At 41.1% G+C, this 24,357-nt stretch overlaps 1 protein-coding gene across 4 annotated transcripts in view; it reads right to left on the reverse strand.

Moving 5' to 3' along the window:
* The window catches only part of PTH2R (parathyroid hormone 2 receptor), a 264,780-nt gene that overhangs the window by 147,315 nt on the left and 93,108 nt on the right, over nucleotides 1-24,357 (reverse strand). For 3 of the 4 annotated variants that reach the window (XM_069985313.1, XM_069985314.1, XM_069985312.1), the window contains 2 exons: nucleotides 21,926-22,047; nucleotides 6,171-6,268 (listed from right to left, as the gene is read on the reverse strand). In XM_069985313.1, the coding sequence (XP_069841414.1) occupies nucleotides 6,171-6,268; nucleotides 21,926-22,047 (220 nt within the window). Of the gene's footprint in view, nucleotides 1-6,170; nucleotides 6,269-13,995; nucleotides 14,066-21,925; nucleotides 22,048-24,357 lie in introns of those variants that run through there. The other variant, XM_069985316.1, reaches the window with a different exon arrangement.

Raw genomic sequence — 24,357 nt, forward strand, 5'->3', positions numbered from 1 at the left:
GTTCCACATTGGTTCTTCTGTGAACATTGATCAATGGCATGAGCACATTGTTGTACACCCTCATTTGTTATTCCACAATAGGAAAGTAGAGTAAGGACAAGTTCAGATTGCTAATTGTGCTGTGATGTTCAAGCAGCTTTGAAAGCATTTACACTTTATTATAATTTTTTTTTAATTGCAACCCGGCTTGTGGCAAAACTGTTTGTTCAGCAATGTTGTTTTTTAGCCTTGCAATATAGGGTATTAAGGTGCAGCAGGATGGGGAGGAGGTGTGGGCGCCTCCCAAACCTGATTTAGCATGATCTACGCCTGCAGAAAGAAATCATGGCACACAAATTTACACCTACTTAGGAGATCCAGACACATATATCTAAGAGGTGTGCGCCTCTTAGTGAACACAATTGGGTTAATCGGGGCGGGGGCTATTTTAAGACCAGCATATGAGTACGCAGATTTCTAAAATTCCCCTTCTTAGTTTATGCCTCTCTCATTACTGTATGCAAAACATAAACAATTTTCCCTATTTGTCTCCCTGATAACTAGTATTAAGGAGTATATAACTTTCGTGATCACAAACACAATAGAATACTCCCTCACTTAAGCTATTGTAGAACAGGACCAGAGATTTATGGTTTTAATTTGTTGTCTAAATTATTGACAGCAGATTTTTACATGTTTGTACAAACACTAATAAAACTTCCTTTTTTAATTATTAAAGTCAAAGTTAATGTGTTCATTATATGAAGAGGCTGCAACAAAGCCATGGTGTCATCAATAGCTACAGAAAGAAACTTTTATAATTTACTAGATATCCAAACTAAAAGTTAGAAACTACAAATTTTTTCTCATCTTTTCTTACACAGAACTGATATAGTATACTACAAAAAATACACACATTAATGCCTCTTTAACTACCTAAGCAATAAAACAACTGATGAAAAGGTAAACTCGTTCCGCAGAAAATGAGGCCTTACACAGCTATTAACACAATATTATTTTTGATTTGGGGTGTAAAAAGCAATTCAGCACTTTTTTTCATGATTCAGTTCATTAAGGAGTTTCAGTAATTTTTCTTATTTTATTGCTCAAAAAATTTATACCGTCCTTTCACCATCTTTACAATTAAATTTAATGGACTTTTTAATTAATTAAATACACACCTAAATGGCAATCAGTCCACCTGAACTAGAAAAATTTACCAACAGCCTTCATTGTAATGATGGGCAGTAAAAACGTTATTTTAAACTCAAAATTACAGACGTCAAATTAAAAATAAAAAGCATAAAGAAAAACCTCGAGCATGCTCAAGTCGATCCGAACTCGGCATTTGATTAGCGGTGGCTGCTGAAGTTGGATAAAGCCGTAAGACTATGTGGAAAACATGGATATAGTCATTGGCTGTATCCATGTTTTCCAGACAACCTTAGAGCTTTATCCAAGTTCAGCAGCCCCAGCTAATCAAATACCGAACATTCGGGTTTGGATGGACTCAAACCCGAACCCGGTTCACTCATCTCTAGTCATGTGAACATAATCTTATGATTGTTTTTGTGATGCTTTGGTGTACTCAATATACCAAATCTTACTTGCCTGTTAGGCTAGAATCTAGACTCACTCTATGTTTTTTTTTTTTAACATTATCTAGTACCTTAGTTTCTCAGTACATTATAAAGTATGTCATTTTTTATGAAATATTATATAATGTACTGAGAAACTAAAAAAAAAGTGTGGTATGAAAATAAAATAAAAATAGAGTTGCACTGTTACAAGCAACAGGTGTGGTTCTGCTGAGCTACCAAACCTGTTTGAATTGGACCAAACTCAAGAGCAGAATCTGTGTAGTTCCTGGGTTCTCAATTACTGTATTTTCTGTCTAGAAAATAAAAAAGCTTGTAGCTCGCTACCTCAAGACCGGTTTCAGTATTGGTAACAACTGGCCCAAAAGACCTGGTGAGTGGGAGCCACTGGGCAAAGGCAAGTGTGGGTACAGGTATTGGTCATAGCCTGGCAATATACCTGCAATATACATAGACTACAAACTATCCTGTGCAGGAACAAGGAGTTGGACCCAGGGGCTGAAGGGGCTGAGCCAACTCCATAGACAGCAGGGGTCAGCTACTATATCTAGCATATGCAAAAGAAGAGCCCATGGAGCCTCATGGAGTCTAGAAACAGGACTAGCCAGATATCCCTCCGGGAAGGATCCAGCCAAGGGGTGGCTCCTGTAACGAAACCACCAAAACCACCATATTAAGTGGCCCTATAAGTCAATGTAATGACAAGGGAAAAAACAAGGCTAGGTAACCATCCACATACAGCTGTTTCGGAGTGTTGCCCCTCATTAGTGTGGAGCATGATTCTGGCTAGGTGGGAGCAATGCCTAGTAGAGCCATAAGAGAAACAGATCGCTGATCTCTGGGAGACCAGCCAAAAGACAACACTGCCGGCTGCTAGTGAAAGCGCTTAATGCAGTAAAGTCCTAGATGCATTGCCCCCTGGGAAACATGAATATGCAAAAGAAGAGCCTCATCAAAGAGTCTTGAAACACAGGACTAGCCAGATATCCCTCCGGGAAGGACCCAGCCAAGAGGCGATTCCTGTAAGGAAATCACCAAAACCACCATATTAAGTGGCCATATATCTAGAAGACCTCCGGAGCTAATGACTGCACCAGCGAGTAATTTTAGCTATTTTAAGCTTTTTTTTATGCTATAATAAAACTAAAGCTGTAATTGCACTGATCCACAGAACACAGATAACCTGTAAATTTTATTGTATACATAGTATAAGAACAAAATATTTATTTTTTCAGTTTTGCTGTACATTTTATAGAAAGGAGTCAGGGGAAAGTACAATTATGCCCACAAAAAACAAGCCCTCACATGGCTCCTAACTTAACTTAAAGGGGTTATCCAGCACTACAAAAACATGGCCACTTTTCCCCCTACTGTTGTCTTCAGGTCAAGTGTGGTTTGCAATTAAGCTCCATTTACTTCAATGGAACTGAGTTTCAAAACCCCACCCAAACTGGAGACAACAGTAGGGGGAAAGTGGCCATGTTTTTGTAGTGCTGGATAACCACTTTAAAAGTGAAAGTAAACCTAGACCCAAAGGGGTTAAAAAGGGATCAGTTTTTACATACAGAAAAAGTGGTTGACCATGCTTTTCTGTCTGGTAACAACGATGAAAGGACAGTGAAAAAAAATGTGTGTGACCAACTAAAAATAACATCAATTGTTTGCAAAAAAAAAAAAAAGATCTGCAAATAATTGTCATGAACATTAATTCGACGTTGGCATAAACGATGTCCGTAATTTAATACTATTTAATAATGTTTAATGGGTGGATCTAATTTCATTTACTTCAATGCATTCCATGGATAATTATAATTTGGTAATAACGAATGTTATTTATTTATTTGTAAATCAGGTGCCTTTTTTCACACAGTTTGAAAATAGCCCTTATATGACACACCAAAAAATGGCAGTTTTAATTCACAGATAATTCAATATTAAAGGTTTTTCAAGATTAATAAACATATTTTAAAAGACTTTCAGATATTTACTGGAATCCTGGACAAACCGGCTATTTCTTCTCTTTTATCTTCTTAAGTGATACTACTGCTCTGTTTTCTCATGAGCTGTATGTTTACATCCTGCTGTGCCCATGCTAACCGCATTGGCTGTCTGGTGCCATACTAGCCAATCAGTCTGCAGAGCCAGGCAGCCAGTGGGCGATTTAGATGACACAGTCCAGGAGCAACACAACGGTATGTGCGCGTACCCAGACCCAGACTCAATAGCACATGCGCTGTGCGAACACTTCAGGATCGCATTATGCATGTACCAGGGAGCTTTCCTATCTTTCTGAATAGACAAGAGGTGACATCACCAGACCCATGATTGGCCAGACATCAGAGGAAGCTCTGAAATTGCATCCGGGTGAGTCATGTTATCTGTTCTGGGTTACTTGTACACAACCAGTTAAGCTGTGTAAGTACATCACAGAAAGTTTTATCTTTATTAGAAGAAACACCAATGCTGAAATCTTTTTTTCCCTGGAATACCCCTTTACAAAATGCACAGGTAATTTAATATTGTCAGATATCCGGAAAAATGTTGGGTTTCTAATTTATTAGCTTAAAATTGGGGCAAAGCCCAGCAAAAAGCACCAAGAAAAGTTTTGTGTAAAAGTTTGTGTAAAAGAATAGTTTTCACTGTATGTTGAGATACATTATTTAATTTTTGAATCAACGGGCCTTTGAAACGTCCATTAAAGCATTTGAAAATAAATCATATATGAGCATAGATGTGAATACAAAATTGGACAGTGGAGCGGTTGAGTTATTACATCTGAAATGCAAGCGTGAACTTGGCCTTAATGTGAAGTAACATAATTACAAAGTTAAAATGGTAATGCCTTGTATTTAAAGCTTGGAAACATTATTCTAATCAGTCATCTATTGACTCCGGTGTAACAAAAAAAAAACAAAAACAGTTTTTTTTATGGTTCCATATATTTTACTGGACTGAAAATCCCAGTGTGCTGCATAGCTGCATGTGTATTCTCAGTAAATGTTAAAGGGTTGGTTTCTATCTACTCAAAGAGGTAGTCTTATCTCAACCAACATTGGTAAACTTATAGGACGTGACAAATTAATACTCTTGCAAATACATACCCCAAAATGGCCTAAATGACCTGGCCAATTGTCATTTTTGCATTTAAATTTTTTTCCCCCTGCAATAACGTTTTTATTTTTCCATCTAAAGGGTCATGTAAGAGCTTGTTCTTTTTATCAGGAACAAGTGCACTTTGTAATGGTGCCTTTCAATTTACCATAAAATGTATGAAGGAGTTTCAAAAATATTATTTATGAGATATAATTGAGGTTTAAAAAAAGGCAATTTCATAAGTTTTGGGGGTTCCTGTGTCTACATAATCTACTTTATGGTAAAACTGAGATCGTGGGGGAGATTTATCAAACTGGTGAAAAATACAATTGTCTTAGTTGCCCCTAGCAACCAATCATTTTGCACTTTTCATTCCTCCTTTTTTTTCATCTAAGAGCCTGTATGAGACATAATTTTTGGTGTCATTTATATACAGTAGATGGGACATTTTTATCACTTTTTATAAATAAAAATTATAGCCATTATGCCATTAACTATATGGGAATAACACTGTCATATTTAAATAGATCAGACAATTGTGCATGATGCAATTAGAGATTAAGAAATTTACAGTAATAACAAAGTGAATTGCTCCTTATCTCTGAAATCCTCTCATTAGCGTGTTTCGTTTTAACTGACTGCTGTGAAGTGCCACTTCTCCCTTGGCGCTGGGAAAAGCTGGATCCAGGCCTGGGAAAATTGGAGAAGTTTTTTAGGACTAGATCAAGCTTTTTACAATTTTTTTGAACACTTTTTTTAAGTCCCCCAAGGGGACTATTACCAGCAATCATTAGATTGCTAATGTAACCCAGCTGATATTGTGTGATTGCTTTGGGTACTCTACGGATTACCTTTACCCGGATTATCCTACCCTGGGTCCCTATTCCTGGATCTGACATTCTGTGATCTATTCTGGCAAGAGGTGGTATATTTAAAGCGGTGAGCCGTGGGCTATATTCTTCTAATTTTCTACAGTCAAGTATTAGTAACCCTGACAGAATTCTGCACTACTAGACTGGTCCTCTTGGTTGACCCTTATATCCTTTACAAGTTTTTACCTACAGTTATACAAGAGATTGTCCTATAAAAGAAACTTATATCCAGAGTCAAAACTATGTAAAAGACTTTGCTACTGAAGTGTTCTTACCTAAAACCTATCTTCAGTATTACAAGAGAAAACATTGGCAATCATACTCAAGTGCAAACCGCTTTGTCTAAACTTGTTACTAAAGTTATCCTGTACCGTTTCTTTAACCGTTTCTGTCTGTAAAAGTAATTAATTGGTTAAGTAATCTGGACTCTGTGATTACTCAAGTGCACCTTTACACTACATTAAACACGAGGGACTAAACCTTTAACAGGTGTAAGCTGGGACCCAGGGAGGGCATATTCCTCTCTGAGCCCCATAATAAGGACTGCAGGGTTTAAGTTATGTGAAAATAGGTTACTGGAAAAAATAGTTATTTATAGGTTATTATTACATGTAAGCACAATCCTTACCTGAAATAGCCAATGATGAAAATAGCAATAGCTAAAGAACAAAATGAAATAGAATATCCAACTGTGTACATGACATAAAGACGTTCAAAGAACTCCCTCTGTAGAGAAAATTAGATATTGTTACTGTGTATTCTGTACGTAGCACATTTTTTCTGTATATGAGCCATTATAAATATATTACAATTACATCATCTCATTACAGCATAATATGGTATTTATGTTTTACTTATATACATACCAGGAGTATATTAAGGCACACATTTATCAAAAAATCTGTACTTATCATATCTGTACATTTAAAGGGGTATTACCATGCCTTTAACCCCTTAGCGACCCATGACGTACCTGGTACGTCATGGTGCCGCGGGGGGTGTTCAGAGAGGGGTCCCGCTGGGCAATCTGGAGCCGGGCAGAACCTCTATTAGCCGGCGCGGGTCCCGTTGCCGCGTCGGCTAATTAAGCACTTCAATGCAGCTGTCAAACTTGACAGCTGCATTGAAGTGCTTTATACACAACATCCCTGGTGTCTAGTTGGTCGGATTTCCCGTTCTTCTGCCCGTGCCAGGCCTCAGTGCCGCAATGACGCTGATCCCGGCTCTGCAATAGATTGCTGTGGCCTGCAGCAGGCCACAGCAATCTATCACCGATCTGATGCATCTTTGCTGTGTATATACACAGCATTAATCTCTATGAGAGATCAGTGCTGTGTATATACAAGTCCCCCAGGGGGACTTCTAGTTAATGTAAAAATAAAAGTAAAAATGTTTTTTTTATTAATAAAAAAATCCCCTCCCCTAATAAAAGTCCAAATCACCCCCCTTTTCCCATTTTATAAATATGAATAAATAAACAAATAAATAAACATGTCTGCTATCGCCGCGCACGTAATCACCCAAAATATTAATTTATCACATTCCTGATCTCGCACGGTAAACGGTGTAAGTGCAAAAAATTTCCAAAGTTTGGAAAGTTTAATGTGTAACTGGATTGAAAACTGGCTTAATAATCGTACCCAGAGAGTGGTGGTCAATGATTCCTAACCCGAATGGTCCCCGGTAATAAGTGGTGTACCCCAAGGGTCAGTACTGGGCCCTCTTCTGTTTAACTTGTTTATTAATGATATTGAGAGTGGAATTAACAGCAATGTTTCTATCTTTGCAGATGACACCAAGCTTTGTAGTACAGTACAGTCTATAGAGGATGTGCAGATGTTACAGGATGACTTAGACACACTGTGTTTGGGCGTCCACTTGGCAAATGAGGTTCAATGTGGATAAATGTAAAGTTATGCACCTGGGTACTAATAACCCACATGCATCATATGTCCTGGGGGGAGTTACTCTGCGAGAGTCACTAATGGAGAAGGATCTAGGTATACTTGTAGATAATAGACTACAGAACAGTACACAATGTCAGTCAGCTGCTTCTAAGGGCAGCAGGATATTGTCATGCATTAAAACAGGCATGGACTCTCGGGACAGGGATATAATACTACCGCTTTATAAAGCCTTGGTGCGGCCTCATTTGGAGTATGCTGTCCAGTTTTGGAACCAGATTCATAAAAAGGATGTTCTAGAGCTGGAGAGAGTACAAAGACGGGCAACTAAACTAATAAGGGGAATGAAGCATCTTAGTTATGAGGAGAGATTAAAATAATTAAATTTGTTTACTCTAGAGAAGAGACATTTAAGGGGAGATATGATTAATTTATTTAAATATATTAATGGCCCCTACAAGAAATATGGGGAAAAGATGTTCCAGGTAAAACCCCCTCAAAGGACAAGGGGGCACTGCCTCCGCCTGGAGAAAAAAAGGTTCAATCTCCGGAGGCGACAAGCCTTCTTTACCATGAGAACCTTGAATCTGTGGAACAGTCTACCACAGGATCTGGTCACAGCAAAAACAGTAGAGGGCTTCAAAATAGGGCAAGACAAGTTCTTAGACCAAAATAATATAAATGCATATGTATAGAACTTATCATCCCTCCCCCTTCCCTGTATCCACCCCCTCCTTGGTTGAACTTGATGGACATGTGTCTTTTTTCAACCGTATTAACTATGTAACTATGTAAAATTGCGCATTTTTGGTCGCATCAAATCCAGAAAAAATGTAATAAAAAGCGATCAAAAAGTCGAATATGCACAATCAAGGTACCAATTGAAAGTAAAGATCATGGCGCAAAAAAATGACACCTTACACAGCCCCATAGACCAAAGGATAAAAGCGTTATAAGCATGGGAATAGAGCTATTGCACATGCCCCGTGCAGTAGGAATGTATATACGTTCCTGCTTTGATGGTGATTTGTGATGAGAGCGGAATCGCTGCAGAGATAGCGATCCCGCTATCATCTGTGTAGAGCACCGGAGATAATAAGAATCAGCTGCGATCCCGCAGCTGACCCCCATTAACCTCTTAGTGACCGCCGAAACGGCGGTCACTAATGGGCCGGTGCCGCCGCTGTATTTCATCTCCCCCCACCGTGAATCCACGGTGGGGGGAGATGAAATCAGTAAAATCAGACCCCATATCAACCCCCTCTAGTGCCCCGATCACTAACCTTCCTCCCCGCGGCGGTCATCAGATCCAAGATGGCCGCCGCCATCACTGTGAACAGAGTATATCTGTTCACAGTGATCTTGTTGTAAAAATGAATGAAACAATAATGCTCTCCGCCACCGGATGTAGCGGAGAGCATGGGGCAGTGATCGGGGACCCCCCTGTGGGGTCCCGGTACAAGCGATCAGTGGTATATACTATATACCGCTGATCGCTTGTACCATGTGCTCCAGGCACTTTTTATCCCCTGTCACCATAAATGATTGGTGACAGGGGATAAAAAGTGATGTTCCCCCACCCCCCAAGTCGACCCCCACCCCCCCCTGTCACCCCTGTTCCCCAGTCACCCCCCCCCCTACCCCTTATACATTACCTGATCCTGGAGCTCCTTCCTCTTCGGCATCCTGGCTGGTCGCATGCGCTCCACAGCCAGCCAGCTCTGAAAATTTAAAGTGACAGAGACCTTTCCCACATTCTGAACCAAACTAAGAGAAAGGTATAGCAATACGATCTCATCCACCATTTTGCATATATTATTGCCATAGTCAGAAAAAGGAACTGTGCCCATGATTTTTATACATGGTTGAAGCGTAGTTCATCATTAGTACGAAGTCCTTTATATGAATCAACCAGCAAGTTCCCGTTTATTATTATCAGAGTCGGTACAGAGGGGGGACATCTCAGCCAGGGCTACGTGTAGGGATATTAGAGAGGGAGCCAGACTTTCCCCTACCTCACACCCTCCAGGAGGCCTCAATTAAAAGGCAGTAGAGAAGGGCTCCTGTACCCCGGCAGATTGCTATGACTCCGCAGATATGTTTGCCGACACCAAGAGGCTGAGGAGGCACATGATAAGATACAGTTTCAATACCAGCCAGTCTTCCTCCCTCCAGTGAACCTCTTATAGATGCCCATTACCTTGGTTGAGAGTCAGAAAGACAGCCCGGACCTCCGTACTGGCCCCCTAGCACTGGGGGGACTGCGCTTTGCTGAGGGAGCAGCTGGCTTTTATATCTGCATTGGCCGGCTTCCAAGACCTAGGTAGCAGATAGACGATCTGCCACCTCCGGACACTGTGAAGTTTTCTAGGCCAATTGTCCGGAGAGATGGATCCTCAGCATTCTTCCCCGGGTACATGCCTCCCTCACCGCCTCCTGGGCTGCTCGCTTGGGCTGAAGGGGAGACACCTCTTTATGGAGCTCGGCCATCGGCTTGCCTTGTCTTGCCTCCCCAGAGAGCCGCGCTCTCCTCAGCCCTCCAGGTATCAGGCCATCAGCAAAGGGCCGGAGCACACCGGCTCCATGAGACAAACGCTTGCGGCCGGAGGGGGGGGGGGGAGGAGAGACCGCAGCGGCTCTACGTCGTGCCGCGCATGCTCACCCAAACTATGATTACTGTGATAGAAAATATCACAGTAATCATAGTAATATAGTGAAAATGAATGTATAAAGCACAAAAAGTGACAAACATACAAAAAAATAAAACACACACTTTTTACTATAGTAATAATTGCTGTTTACTCCCAAATTACCCCTAAACCCCCCCCAGATTACCCGTAACCACCGCAGGTTGCCCCTAACCACCGCACGTTGCTCGTGACGACCCCAGGTTGTCCGTAATCACGTCAGATTGCACGTAACCCCGCAGATTACGCGTAACCACCGCACGTTGCCCGTAACCACCGCACGTTGCCCGTAACCATCGCACGTTGCCCGTAAACACCGCACGTTGCCAGTGACCCCCTCCAGATTGTCCGTAATCACCCCAGATTGCCTGTAACCACCCCAAATTACATGTACCCGCCCCAGATTACCTATAAGCACTTCAGTCTATCCGTAACAATTCTAGATTGTCTGTAACCCCTCCAGGTTGCCCGTAACCACCGCAGGTTGCGCATAACCACCCCAGGTTGCCCGTAATCATGCCAGATTACATGTAACCCCCCAGATTGCACGCAACCACCGAAGGTTGCGTCTGACCACCACACGTCGCCTCTGACCACCGCACTTTGCCTCTGGCCACAGCAGGGCTCAGAAGGGAAGGAGCGACAATTAGCATTTTCTGTGCAGATTTTTCTGAAGAAGTTTCTGAGCACCAGGTGCGTTTGCAGAGCCCCTGTAATGTCTACAGAATAGAACCCCCCCAAAAGTCACCCCATTCCGGAAAGTACACCCCTCAAAGAATTCATCTTGGGGTAGGATGAGCATATTGGCCCCACAGGTATTAGAGGAAAGTATTCAAAATTGGCCAGTAAAAATTAAAACTTGAATTTTTCCAATAATATGTTGGTTTAGTTTGAAATTTCTAAATTTCACAAGGAACAGGAGAAAAAATGTACCACAAAATCTGTAACGCAGGTTCTGCTGAGTACAACGGTACCCCATATGTGGGCATAAACCACTGTATGGGCACACAGCAGGGCTCAGAAGGGAAGGAGCGCCAATTTGCTGGAGCAAAACCGCAGCTAGTAATAGTTATTAGAATAGCGCAGTTACTAAAATAAAATAAAAAAATTAGATTACAGGTAATGTGGGGTGGTTACGGACAGTCTGGGGTGCTTACGGGTAATCTGGGGTGGTCACGGGCAACCTGCTGTGGTTACGGCAACCTGGGGTGGTTACGGGCAACCTGGGGTGGTTACGGGAATGTGGGGTGGATACGGACAACCTGCTGTGGTTACAGACAATCTGGGGTGGTTACAGGCAACCTGCTGTGGTTAGAGGCAACGTGGGGTGGTTACGGACAATCTGGGGTGGTTATGGACAATCTGGGGTGGTTATGGACAATCTGGGGTGGTTACGGCAACCTGGGGTGGTTACAGGCAACCTGGGGTGAATACGGACAACCTGCTGTGGTTGCAGACAATCTAGGGTGGTTACAGGCAACCTGTAACATTTGGGGTACCGTAGTACTCAAGAGAACCTGCGTTACAAATTTTGGGGTGCTTTTTCTCATGTTCCTTTTGAAAATGAGAAACTTAAATCTAAATGTATATATTATTGGAAAATTTTAATTTTTCATTTTTTTACGGCCTAATGGTGAATACTTTCCTCCAGCCCCTGTAGGGTTAAAATGCTCATTATACCCCTAGATCAATTCTTTAAGGTGTCTAGTTTCCAAAATGCGGTCACTTGAGGGGGTTTCCAGTATACAAACCTCCTAAATCAACTTAAAAAAAGAACTGGTCCCTAAAAAAATCAGTTTTGGAAACTTTCACGAAAATGTGGTAATTTGCAGATAAATTTCTAAGCCCCGTAACACCCTAAAAAAGTAAAATATGTTTATGAAATGAAGCCAGAATAAAGAGGACATATCGGTAATGTGACTTAGTAACTAATTTATGTGATCTGACTTTCTTTTTTTAGAAGCAGAGAATTTCAAAGTTCATAAAATGCTAATTTTTTCAATTTTTCATGATATTTTGATGTTTTTCACAAAAAAACTTACAAAGTAGTGACCAAATTTTGCCACTAATATAAAGTGCCACATGTGACGAAAAAACAATCTCAGAATCGCTAGCATACGTTAAAGCATCACTGAGCTATAAGAGCATAATGTGAGACAGGTCAGATTTTGAAAAATGAGCCTGGTCTTTTAGGTGCAAATAGGCTTGGTCTTGAAGGGGTTAAGGAACATATATTTGTTAACAATGGTTTGAATTTTTTTACAAGCCATCACATAATATAAAAGTTACACATGTTATATATTGTTTTAATCGTAACGACTTGAGGAACATGCATAACAAGTTAGTTTTACCCCAGGGCCAATGGCGTAAAAACAAATACCCTCCAAATAAAAGAAATGAGGTTTGTTTTTTTTGTTTTTTTACCACACATTGAATTTTTTCTGGTTTTGCAGTGTATTTTATGAAAAAATTCAGCCTGTCATTGCAAAGTACAATTAGTGATGCAAAAAATAAGGGCTCATGTCGGTCTCTAGGTGAAAAAATGCAAGTTCTATGGCCTTTTAAACATAAAGTGGAAAAAGCAAAAGCTCAAAAATGAAAATTGGAATTGACCTTAAAGGGTTAATGGCAGTTGTGAACACAGTGTAGCCATGTCAGCTATGCTGTTTACATAACTTCATGTAAATGTTGTAGTTCATGGAACTAACTAATTTGCTGAATGTCCATTAAAGTCAATAGCAGTTGTACAAACTGCATAAATCCCGCACTTCGACTTTTTCAGCTTTATAACCACCTCTGAAGGCTGCAAACAGGCTGGAAGGGGGTGAGAAGCCATCTTTTGTAGTGTTTCTCTACAATACAGTGTGATACTACATGTCCTGTACTGCTCTCTACCTGTATCAGGATGAGCTTCTCCTTAATGTTATTTTTCTGGGACCTTGTGTGAGCTGTACAGGACCCTAAAAACACTCCAGTCTTCTACATAGAAAGTAAATTAACCCTTTAAGGACGGGGCCAATTTTCATTTTTTGCGTTTTTGTTTTTTCCTCCTTGTGTTTAAAGGGCCATAGCACTTGCATTTTTCCACCTAGAAACCCACATGAGCCCTTATTTTTTGCGTCACTAATTGTACTTTGCAATGACAGGCTGAATTTTTGCATAAAGTACACTGCGAAACCATAAAAAAATTCCAAGTGTGGTAAAATTGAAAAAAAAAAACGCATTTCTTTTATTTGAGGGGTATTTGTTATTACGCCGAAAACAAATGAGTGCCGAGCCGGGGTCGGCGCCATCTTGGAGCGGACCCCGGCCGGCACCACACACAGAGGAGCGATCACCCCCACTAGACACCAGGGAAGTGCTGCATCCGGTAATCGGAGGCAGCTGTCAACTTTGACAGCTGCCTCAGATTACCTCATTAGCGGGCACAGCGATCAGACCGTGCCCGCTAATAGCCGTGGTCCTGGGCTACACGCGGCACCCGGGATCACGGCGGTTCAGAGCGGGGTCGCCGCGCGGCCCCGCTCTGAACACCTCCTGGGGACATATGACGTACGGGTACGTCATATGTCCCTAAGAGGTTAAGTCTCCAGTGGCTCTTTATGACTGTTGTATGTAAGGACTTGTTTTATCCATATTAGTTAGCTGACTATTTTCCTATAAATTTTCAATTTTTCTCATTTTGGGATGACATCTTGGGAGCTTTACAACCAATTACCAGTTTTGGTCTTAACCTACAAAAGTTTCAGCATACAATGGTCGCCCTGGAACCAATTAATATTGTATGTTGAGGGATCACTATAGTCTGTTCCTGACTTCGGCTTCAATAATCTGTCAGATAAATTTATATGTGTAAACATACCATAACTCGTCACATGCTGTGTGTTCAGTAATCACCCAAAATGTGAAGGGTCTGACAGGGGGAGGAAGCTCCCCAATGACTATTGGCATACAGAAATAGCACTTGCTGTGAGCCTATGGTTGCCATGGCGGCTAGGAGCCATACAAAGACTCCCAAGGTTTCATGGCTGTAATCTTCATTAGGCTGTGCCAGAAGCATACCCTAATACAGTATATAACCTGTCAGAGTAAGACTGACAGGCAATAATAATGCTTTGATACAGTAAGTATACCTATTAGAGATGAGCAAATCAGTCAAAAATTAGTTTTGTGAAGTTTGCAAATATTTGGTCAGATTTGTGAATATTCGCAAATTGCATACAAACAAATCTCAATAAAACAGCCAAACTATTGTAGCTACAATAGTGGGACTATTACAGAATAGTGTTGTGTTTAATCCCCACTTTATGATCACAGATGCTACTTATACCATCAATTGTATTAAAAATCTGACACTACTGATAGCAGTGTTCTGTTCCTTTTAGCACTCCTGAACTAGTTGACGCTGTACCCCACTTCCCTCTTTTGCCTCTGGAACGATGAGCTGTGGATGGAAACCTGACGCTGGCTCGATGGAAAAATCCATCTTCATGAAGATAATGATGACATCTGAGGACTGAGATTTCACGTAGGATCTCTGACAGTATTATTGTAGTCTGGAGCATTGTTATCCTCTCGGTGCGATACCGTAGTTTGGTTTTAAGCTGCCCCTCACTTGCTCTCCTGACTGCTTTGTGGCCTATAAACTAGTGGAATCTCAGTGCTGCCTTCCAATCACTGACTGTCCTGACATTCCCCCAAAAGGTTTTCAGGGTAGAGCATCTGAGACTCTTGGGGGAACACTAGGCTGGACAGAAGCTCTCTTGCTGATGGTCCGAGACATGACAAGACACATGGCAGAGGAAACGTCTTTCCTTTGGCACGAATTTGTGCTGGCACTACTATGTGAGGACCGTTCTGATGAGTGTTAGCTCTGAGATTGACTACTGACTGCCGTGGAGCGGGAACTTTGAAGTATCTTTTCCACAATACCAGCCTGGCTAGTATTTGTCTGACCACTGGGTCTTACTGGGAGCTGCAACTCTTCATTCAAGCCTGATGACTACCATGACCCTTGGGTTGTTACTGAAGGCTGTTAAAAATGATGGCCCATCAGTTGAAATGTTACCAGACTGCATCTCTCACTTGGTCACTCTATGTCTTCATTAGAATAAAAATGAAATAAATTGAAATTAAATAGTGTATTTTACAGTACAGTAAAGATTTACATCAAAGATTTACAAAGCTTTTCAGTAAAGCTACTCCAGCAGTAACTCCACTGAGAAGGAATACTGGGTTACCTTCAGAGCGCCCACAGACTGTTTTTTTTCCCCCTTTCTTTTTTAAATTTAATTATTGTTTATTTTCCATATATATATATATATATATATATATATATATATATATATATAAAATGTAGTTACATTCAGTAGCAAAACATAGTGCATTAATACTACAGTACCCATCTTATACTAATTCATAGTTATACAACCTCACCCCACCCGACCCACCCCGCCTGGACAATGAAGGAGCCCACCTAAACATAAGCAACTAAAGAGGAAGAAAAAAAAAAACAAAAACTTTATGGCGGAAGTTGTTGTTCCCATTTCTTCCAAAAACCATAGTATTTTATAGCACCATTCTTTTTGTGGGAATACCAAACTTGCTCAGACCTATTTAATTGCACACTGCTTGCTTCACAGTACCCACACACTGGTATGAATGCACACTGCCAATCATGGACGAAAATCTATTTTTTTTATTTCCTAATTAGATGCAAATTATTATTTTAATAACATTTGTATATATAATTTTACGTATAATTACATATAATTTTTACGTATTTGTATATATATTTTACGGACGCGTTTTTTAAATTATTCCCTTTTTATTTTCCTGTCTCCTGAGCCCGGAACTTCCCAACATGCAGTGCGGCGGGATAGGATCCCATTATCCTTTTCTTGCCGATCTGTTAATACACTGTGATCTTGCGATATCAGTGTGAGATCGCTGTGCATTACTGTGTCCCTAATGTGTCTCTAAGTGTCCCCTAATCTCACTATAAAGATACAGACTGCCTTTGCAGTCTGTATCTAATACTTTACCCGATCCTCTGTTCCGTGGTTGTTCCAGTTGAACGCAGTGACGTCATAAAGAAGGCGGCGCCCACCGGAACAGAGGATCCCTAGTGTGTCTCTAAGAGTCCCTAAATCTAACTATAAAGATACAGACTGCCTTTGCAGTCTGGATCTAATACTTTCCCTGATCCTCTGTTCCCTGGCTGTTCCGGTGGGTCCCACCATCTTGATGACGTCACTGCGTTCCACTGCTGGAACGCACCGCGGGAATGCAGTGACGTCATCAAGATGGCGGCGCCCACCGGAACAGCCAGGGAACAGAGGATCAGGCAAAGTATTAGATACAGACTGCAAAGGCAGTCTGTATCTTTATAGTTAGATTTAGGGACTCTTATAGAGACACATTAGGGACAGTAGATAGATAGGTGATAGGTTCTCTTTAAAGCCCACACAGACTGGTTTGAATGCACACTGCTGGCTTTACATGCCCACAGACTGGTTTGTATGCATACTGCTGTATTTATAGCCTCCCACAGACTGGTTTGTGTGCACACTGCTGGCTTTACAGCCCCACAGACTGGTTTGAATGCAGACTGCTAGCTTTACAGTTCCCACAGACTGGTTTGTATGCACACTGCTGGCTTTACAGTCCCCACAATCTCATTTGAATGTACACTGCTGGCTTAACAGTCTCCACATTTTCTCTTAAATATACACTGCTGGATTTACATCCCCGCAGACTGGTTTAAAGACACACTGCTGTCTTTACAGCCCCACAGACACTGTCTTCACAGCACCCACAACCTTGATTTAATGGACACTGACCATTTCTCTCACACACTGGCTTAACTTGACCCAGAGCACTTACCCACAATGGACTCTCATATTCTCTTCTCTCTGTCTCTATCTCTCTTTGTTTCCCTCCCTACCTTGCCCTAAATGTCTGCTGCAATCCTTCTCTCCTCTGCACACAGAGCCGACTGCCCACCTCCAGGAAGTGGAGCACACTATATACAGGGTGAGGGGGAGGTGCTGACATTACAGTGGAGTTTGCAGGTGATTGGAAGGCCGCAAGGAATTATCGCTGATCCCTTTCTCCTGCCAAGTGACAGGATACTTTTAGAATAAAAATACTTTTAGAGAACTAGGTGCTAAGTTGAAGGGCAGAACCTCCAAGGTTGTATTCTCTGGAATACTGCCTGTGCCATGCGCATCGCAAGAAAGACAGCGAGAGCTTAGGGAGTTAAATGCATGGCTCAAGGGGTGGTGTAGGGGAGAAGGGTTTGGGTTTTTAGAGCATTGGGCTGATTGGGGTACAATCTGTTTTCCTCAGATAAATTGCACCTAAATTCAAGGGGGACCGCTGTCCTGGGAGAGAGAATCCTAGAAGGGGTGAAAAGGTTTGTAAACTAGGGATGTGGAGGGAGGACAATCAAACAATGCACTATATAATAAAGTGGCTGATAGGTTAGAGCGGGGATAGAACTTAGAGGTGGGAGGTGAAGGGACCTGTGGGAGAAGAATAAGAGCAGTGGATAAGGAGATCCATTTTTTGCAGATGAGCAGTAAAGAGGATTGTAACCACAGCACTTCAATAAATCTAATTTCTGATACTGAAGGTGTTAAACTAGATGGCAATATAAAGTGTAGGTTTACTAATGCCCGAAGTCTAACCAGCAAAACGAGGGTGCTTAAAGGGGTAGTCCACCAAAAATTTTTTTCTTTCAAATCAACTGCTACCATGAAGTGCCAGAGATTTGTAATTTACTTCTATTAAAAAATCTCAAGCCTTCCAGTACTTATCAGCTGCTGTATGTCCAACAGGAAGTTGTATTATTTCCAGTCTGGAGAGCAGGAGAGGTTTTCTATGGGGATTTGCTCCTGCTTTGGACAGTTCCTGACATGGACAGAGGAGGCAACAGAGAGCACTGGGTCAGACAGGAAAGAAAACACCACTTCCTGCTGGACACACAGCAGCTGATAAGTACTGGAAGACTTAAGATTTTTTAATAGAAGTGAATTACAAATCTCTGGCACTTTATGGCACCAGTTGATTTGAAAGAAAATTTTTTTTGGTGGACTACCCCTTTAAGGGCTTGGTTATGGAGGAATCCATTGATGTAGTTGGAGACATGGTTGGACTCCTCACATGACTGAGGGGTCAATATTCAGGGGTTTACATTGTTCAGAAGTGACAGAGTGGGCAGAAAGGGAGGAGGAGTATGTCTGTGTGTCAGAAATTATATTAAAGTGAGTGTAAAAGATGCAATAGTGGGTGATGACTGCGAGAATGTGGAATCATTATGGATAGAACTACAGAGGAAGGAGTCACACACACAGAGCAGAGACTCAGGGAGTGAGCTGACTCCTGAGGCTGACTGTGACAGCACTGCGTTGCAGGGGCCGGGGAGTGTTGTCCGTGTCCGGCGCCGGGGCTGTCCCGGGTTTGCTTTCGGTCTTCTCCTCTATGATTTGGGAGTGATGGTATCGTGACGGATCTGTCCTCCATATGCTGGGTGCCAGGCTGCGGATTCCACAACAACTACAAGCTCTACTAGTGTTGTGCCTATTGTTCGCACAACACCAGAAGGTGAGTTGCCTTGCCTGTTGTGAATAGATACCAATCTACTTAACCTACTACACCATAAGCGCCCCTCTTTGTTCATTTTTTTGTTTGTCTACATCCATTGATGTAGTTGGAGACATGGTTGGACTCCTCACATGACTGAGGGGTCAATATTCAGGGGTTTACATTGTTCAGAAGTGACAGAGTGGGCAGAAAGGGAGGAGGAGTATGTCTGTGTGTCAGAAATTATATTAAAGTGAGTGTAAAAGATGCAATAGTGGGTGATGACTGCGAGAATGTGGAATCATTATGGATAGAACTACAGAGGAAGGTAAACAGAAAAAAATCTATAGACCTCCAACATTACTGAGGTGATAGATGCTCAGCTGCATACACAAATAGAGCGGGCTGTCTGGGAGGAGACAGTAATGATAATGGGTGATTACAACCATCCAGATGTAGATTAGGGTCATGGTTCAGCTAAAACCACACAGGGGAGAGAATATTTTTAACCTATTGCAGGATAATTTTCTTGGCCAGTTTGTGGAGGAGCCAACTAGAAGTGATGCCTTGTTGGATCTGGTTATTTCTAACAATGCAAACAAGTCCATGAACACCTGGGGAACAGAGACCACAATATAGTGACTTTTAGCTTAAAGTGTAGAAAACACAGACTTGTTGGAAGGGCAAAAACATTTTACTTTAAAAAGGGCCAACTTTCCTAGGTTAAGTAAGGGCTGAAGTTCAGGGCATAGACTGAGAGTGACTGCTGTCAAATACTGATATAGATAATAAATGGGAAATCTTCAAATCCACATTAAATAAATGTACTGCTAAATTTACTCCTATGGGTAACAAATATAAACGATTAAAATCAAATCCCACATGGCTTACAACCGAGGTTAGAAGGGCTATAAATGACAAAAAAGGAGCATTCAAAAATACAAATACAAAGAGGTCAACAAAACCTGTAAAAGGGTAATAAAAACATTTCAATTACAATGAAAGGCAGGTGGCCATAAATAGCAAAAGAAACCCCCCCAAATTCTTCAAATATATTAATGCAAAAAAAAAACAAAAACAAAACAAGGTCACAACATGTAAGTCCCCTAAATAATAGTGCTAGTAACTGGGATCAGGAGAAAACAGTTACTTAATGGGTTCTTCAGCTCTGTATATATAAAAAAAGAGGTAGGAGTTTAAGTGGGAGGGACCAGTGCTGCTAACACATGTAAAATACTAAACTGGCTTACTATAGATATGGTCCAAGATGAATTAAATAAACTGAATGTAATCAAAGCTCCAGATGGATTACACCCTATAGTTCTTAGGGAACTCAGTTCTGTAATTTCTCTACCCTTGTATGAAATATTCAGTGATTCTTAGATGACTGGTATTATGCCGAGTGACTGGCATAAAGCAAATGTAGTGCCGATCTTCAATCTTCACTGTGTGAACTGACAGGGCTGTCTGTGGCCGGAATTCACAGAATTCTGGCCGCAGAAAACTGACCTAATAGTTTTTTCCGACGCCGCATAGGATCCCGGCCGGAGCGCATACGATGTGTGTACGCTCCGGCCGGGATCCCATTACAAATTAGGCTATGTTACACACACCGCAAAACTAGTTTTACGTAGTGTTAACATAGCCTTAGTGTGTAAAAATATGTCCTTCTCAGGGTATAGGCAGTATCAGCAGCCAAGGTAGCACACAGGGTGGTACCAGTGGAAGTGGTGATTCGGTATCTGAGACCCAATTGCAATTGCCAGTGCTGCTAGCAAGAGAAATCCTGCTGAGCCTAGCAGCTTTACTAAACCCTAAGACACTGGATTTGGATGAACTTTTTGAGGAAGCTTGTGAGAGTCAATAAGTTGAAGGAAGCGTTGAGACTCCAGGGGCTGATGTGCCCCAGAGAAGTGAGGAGAGCCAGGCAGAGGCAGCCTCTGGCCGCAGTAGAGCAAAAAGGTTAGGCGTAGAGCATCAGCCAAAAGCACTCAACAGGTACTACAATGTGGCAGCAGCGGCAGTCAAAAAGAGGCTATAAGTGTACCTGCTCGGAGGAACCGTCCACTGACATCCACCATTTGTAATATCTGTAATTATAAAGTGGGTCAGGGGGCTTATTCCTTTTTTTTTTTTTTTACCTCCATTCAGAGCTAAGATTGGTTACTAGGGGGTAAAAATAATGCACCAGAGTTAGGCACCAACAATAAAGATGTTACCCAGCTCTACAAAAAAAGGGCCATTTTTTTTTTCAGAGACATCACTACTCTTGCCTCCAGTTTGGTGGTTTGTAACTCAGTTTTATTGAAGCGAATGGAGCATAATTGCAAACCACACTGGAACTGCACACAAGAGTGATGCTGTCACTGGACAAAAGTGGCCATTTTTTGTAGCACTGGATAACCCCTTTAAGACATACATTTAAAATCTACAATAAAAAAGTGACATTTTTGAGAGGGTTTTTCCAATGTTAATAGTGTTCAGTATTTAAGCAATTACATCTTATTAGATGCAAATGATAACAAACAAAAAAATATAAAAATAGGAGAGCGAACTTTATCTAATACAATCATAAATATGTATTGTTAAAAAAGGGAGCACAGATGTTACTGACGCTGAGGAGGGGAGTTTTGGAATGCTCCCCTCCACCTCCAGGTTCTCCTTCAGAAAGATCTCAGCAGGCATCCAGATCAGTCTTTGTTTCCTGTAGCTACCTTTCAGCATCTGGAGAGAAACACTGGGATTCCTGTATCGATTTCTCAAGTAAATTAAGGGTTCTGTATACACTTTACTAGGTTTTATTCATAGCCCAACGCGTATCGAGATATCAAATCTTTTTCTCAAGGACATGTGTGCTCCCTTTTTTAACTATACATATTTATGATTTTATTAGATGTAAAGTTCGCTCTCCTATTTTTTATATTTTTTTGTTTGGTATTTCAGAGACCGGGGAACTAGGAGTTCACACCGGGAGGATCGCAGCGAGCCTTGCATAATTATCTTTGGGCGTGTTACTTTTAGGAGTGGTGAAATCCTCACCACTCACCAAGTGTAAGTTCACCATTTATAAGGACTAGTTCACACAGAAGACGTTACCGCTCCCAAAGTTTTTTTCTTTCTTTTCTATTTTTAGATACAAATGATGTCATAATTGCATTATGTTTTATGGTTTTAACTATGCAGATATGTATATTAAATATATTTACTTTGCCATGGCTCATCTCAGGCTCTAGGAAGCGGATACATTCAGAATAATTAGAAAATGATCTGTTAGAGTTTTGTACAAAGTCCCATGTTCCATTTATATTACACTTTCTATACACCATTCCTAGAAAACAAAAAGACAGTTTATAACAATTATCAGATACATATTTTGCAATATACATATTTTTAATATGGACAATTATAAAACATGAAGTAAAATAAGATAAATAATATAATAAACAAATGATGACTGACTAAAATATTTTACTTTTTTATGAAGCAGTTATAAATTAAACATTTTTAAAATCCATTAGATCTATTGGAAAGTAGGATTATTAATACTGCTGTAAATTGCAGTACTTTTCTATATTTTCAATTAGGGTTTATTGTAGTTTTATATCTTAAAGCTATGTTCACACATGAAAATTATGGCAGTTGATAAAAAGTGACAACATAGTCTAAATGGGACAGTAAAAATATTTGTAATGTACAAGCATTTTTTTAAATGGACAGCTTAAAATATACTCACTAATTGTTTATGGGCCTGCTTTGTTTTGATAACCTGTTGCCCTTCTTTACATCCACCTCGTAGAACCCATTAAGGTGGTCACACGTGCTCTGATCAACTGCAGTCTGTTGGTTTGTCTTGAAAGTATTGGCAGTTACTGTGCCTTTACGCAGAGAGATTTATCTGACAGATTTTTGAAGCCAAAGCCAGGAACAGACTATAAACAGGGAACAGGTCATAAAGGAAAGACTGCGATTTCTCCTGTTTTCAAATCCATTCCTGGCCTTGGCTTCAAAAATCTGTCAGATAAATCTCTCTTTGTAAAGGCACCCTTAGTCTCCACTACACATGGAAGCAAGTGGACTCTTAGGAAAAGGAGTGTAATGGTGCATGGTAATAAAATATTAACAGTAAAGAGGAAAACAGAAATTGATCAAAATGATGGGGGAGAGGAACTGTAAAATAATGTGAGTAATATTACCTAAAAAAAATGCCCTTGAGCACTGCTTTACATTATATATGTGACACACATCTGATTTTATCACCTCTGCTTACTGGAAAACCCATTTAATTACCCCCAAAGAGAAAGATAATTAGTTGTTTAATGTTTTTATTTTCTTACACCTATTGTTATGCCAGGGAAAATCAATACCTAAATAGTTATTTTACTAAAAAAGTAATAACATATTGCTAGAATATTCATCACATTGTGGTTGGTGGGTGTTAGACCTCTGTGACTCCTAGTCCTAGGAGAGTATTAACACTGTAGTAGCCCCTTTATAACGTTTCTCTGCAAGTGGTGCCCAAACTAGCTCCTGTGCAGAGAAACTGCAACACAGCTCCATTTTAGTAAAGTTACTTTAATTTTTCTTTGAACAACATATTAAATTACTTAACTGGGATAATTGCCACTTTTAAATGGGAACCACAAATTCTGCTACTGATCAGTGTCATTTGTCTAAAGACCCTATTACACAGGCCCATGGTGAGAAGAAAGCGAGCGCCGACATGTCAGATCTAATTCCCTGCTCGCTGCCGATGCTATTACACACAACAACAGCAAGCAGATAAGAGCAGTGGGGCCGCGGAGGGAGCCCATGGGAGATACCGGGGGACTGCTGTCACCACATCTATTACACGGAACAATGGCCAGCAGACCCTTGTTATCATCCACAAATTTTTCAAGATGTTGAAAGACAAGGATGAGCAGACATTGTGCATGTCGGCTGATCCCTGCCTTTTAAAAATAGCTATTACACAAAGCAATTAACAACAATAATAGCCGATAATCGCCCAAATATGGCTGAAAATCACTTGGTGTAATGGGGCCTTAAGGGTATCTGACAGATGATCTGACAGATTTGTGAAGCCAAAGCCAGGAGTGGATTTGAAAGAAATCTGTCAGATAAGCTGTCAAATATCTCTGTGTGCGTGTGTGTGTGTGTGTGTGTGTAAAAGGACCCTAAGGTACAATTAAAGGAATTCAATGGAGGAAAAGAAGCACAGACATGGCCGCCCATTCACATGGCTGACACTGATCATTCATTTCTCAGCACTATTTAATACTGACAACAGGAGTAATTTACAATTTGATCAGTGAGTATAAGCCCACACACCACTTCAAGGCTCCTGATTTGTGTGGGTTCTTAACCTAAATAGCGCAGTGCTGCAAAATGGCAACCAAAGTAACAGTGCCCGAAGAGGAAGAAACCCAGTGGTCCTGGAGTCCTAATGTTGCCAGACTTGGCTGACTGGGCCACACCACCCCACGGACACTGCACTGCCGCAACGATAGCTACAGTGCGGCACCACAACAAAAAGAAGTAGATATATGGCTCTTGGCACTGAAGAATGAACATGTTCATTCTTCAGCGTGGTGAGAGGAGCCACGCGAGCCTCCCATAGAGTGTCATTATGACACAGAGG

The sequence above is a fragment of the Dendropsophus ebraccatus genome, chromosome 9, assembly GCF_027789765.1.
Source record: "Dendropsophus ebraccatus isolate aDenEbr1 chromosome 9, aDenEbr1.pat, whole genome shotgun sequence".
Lineage (NCBI taxonomy): Eukaryota > Metazoa > Chordata > Amphibia > Anura > Hylidae > Dendropsophus > Dendropsophus ebraccatus.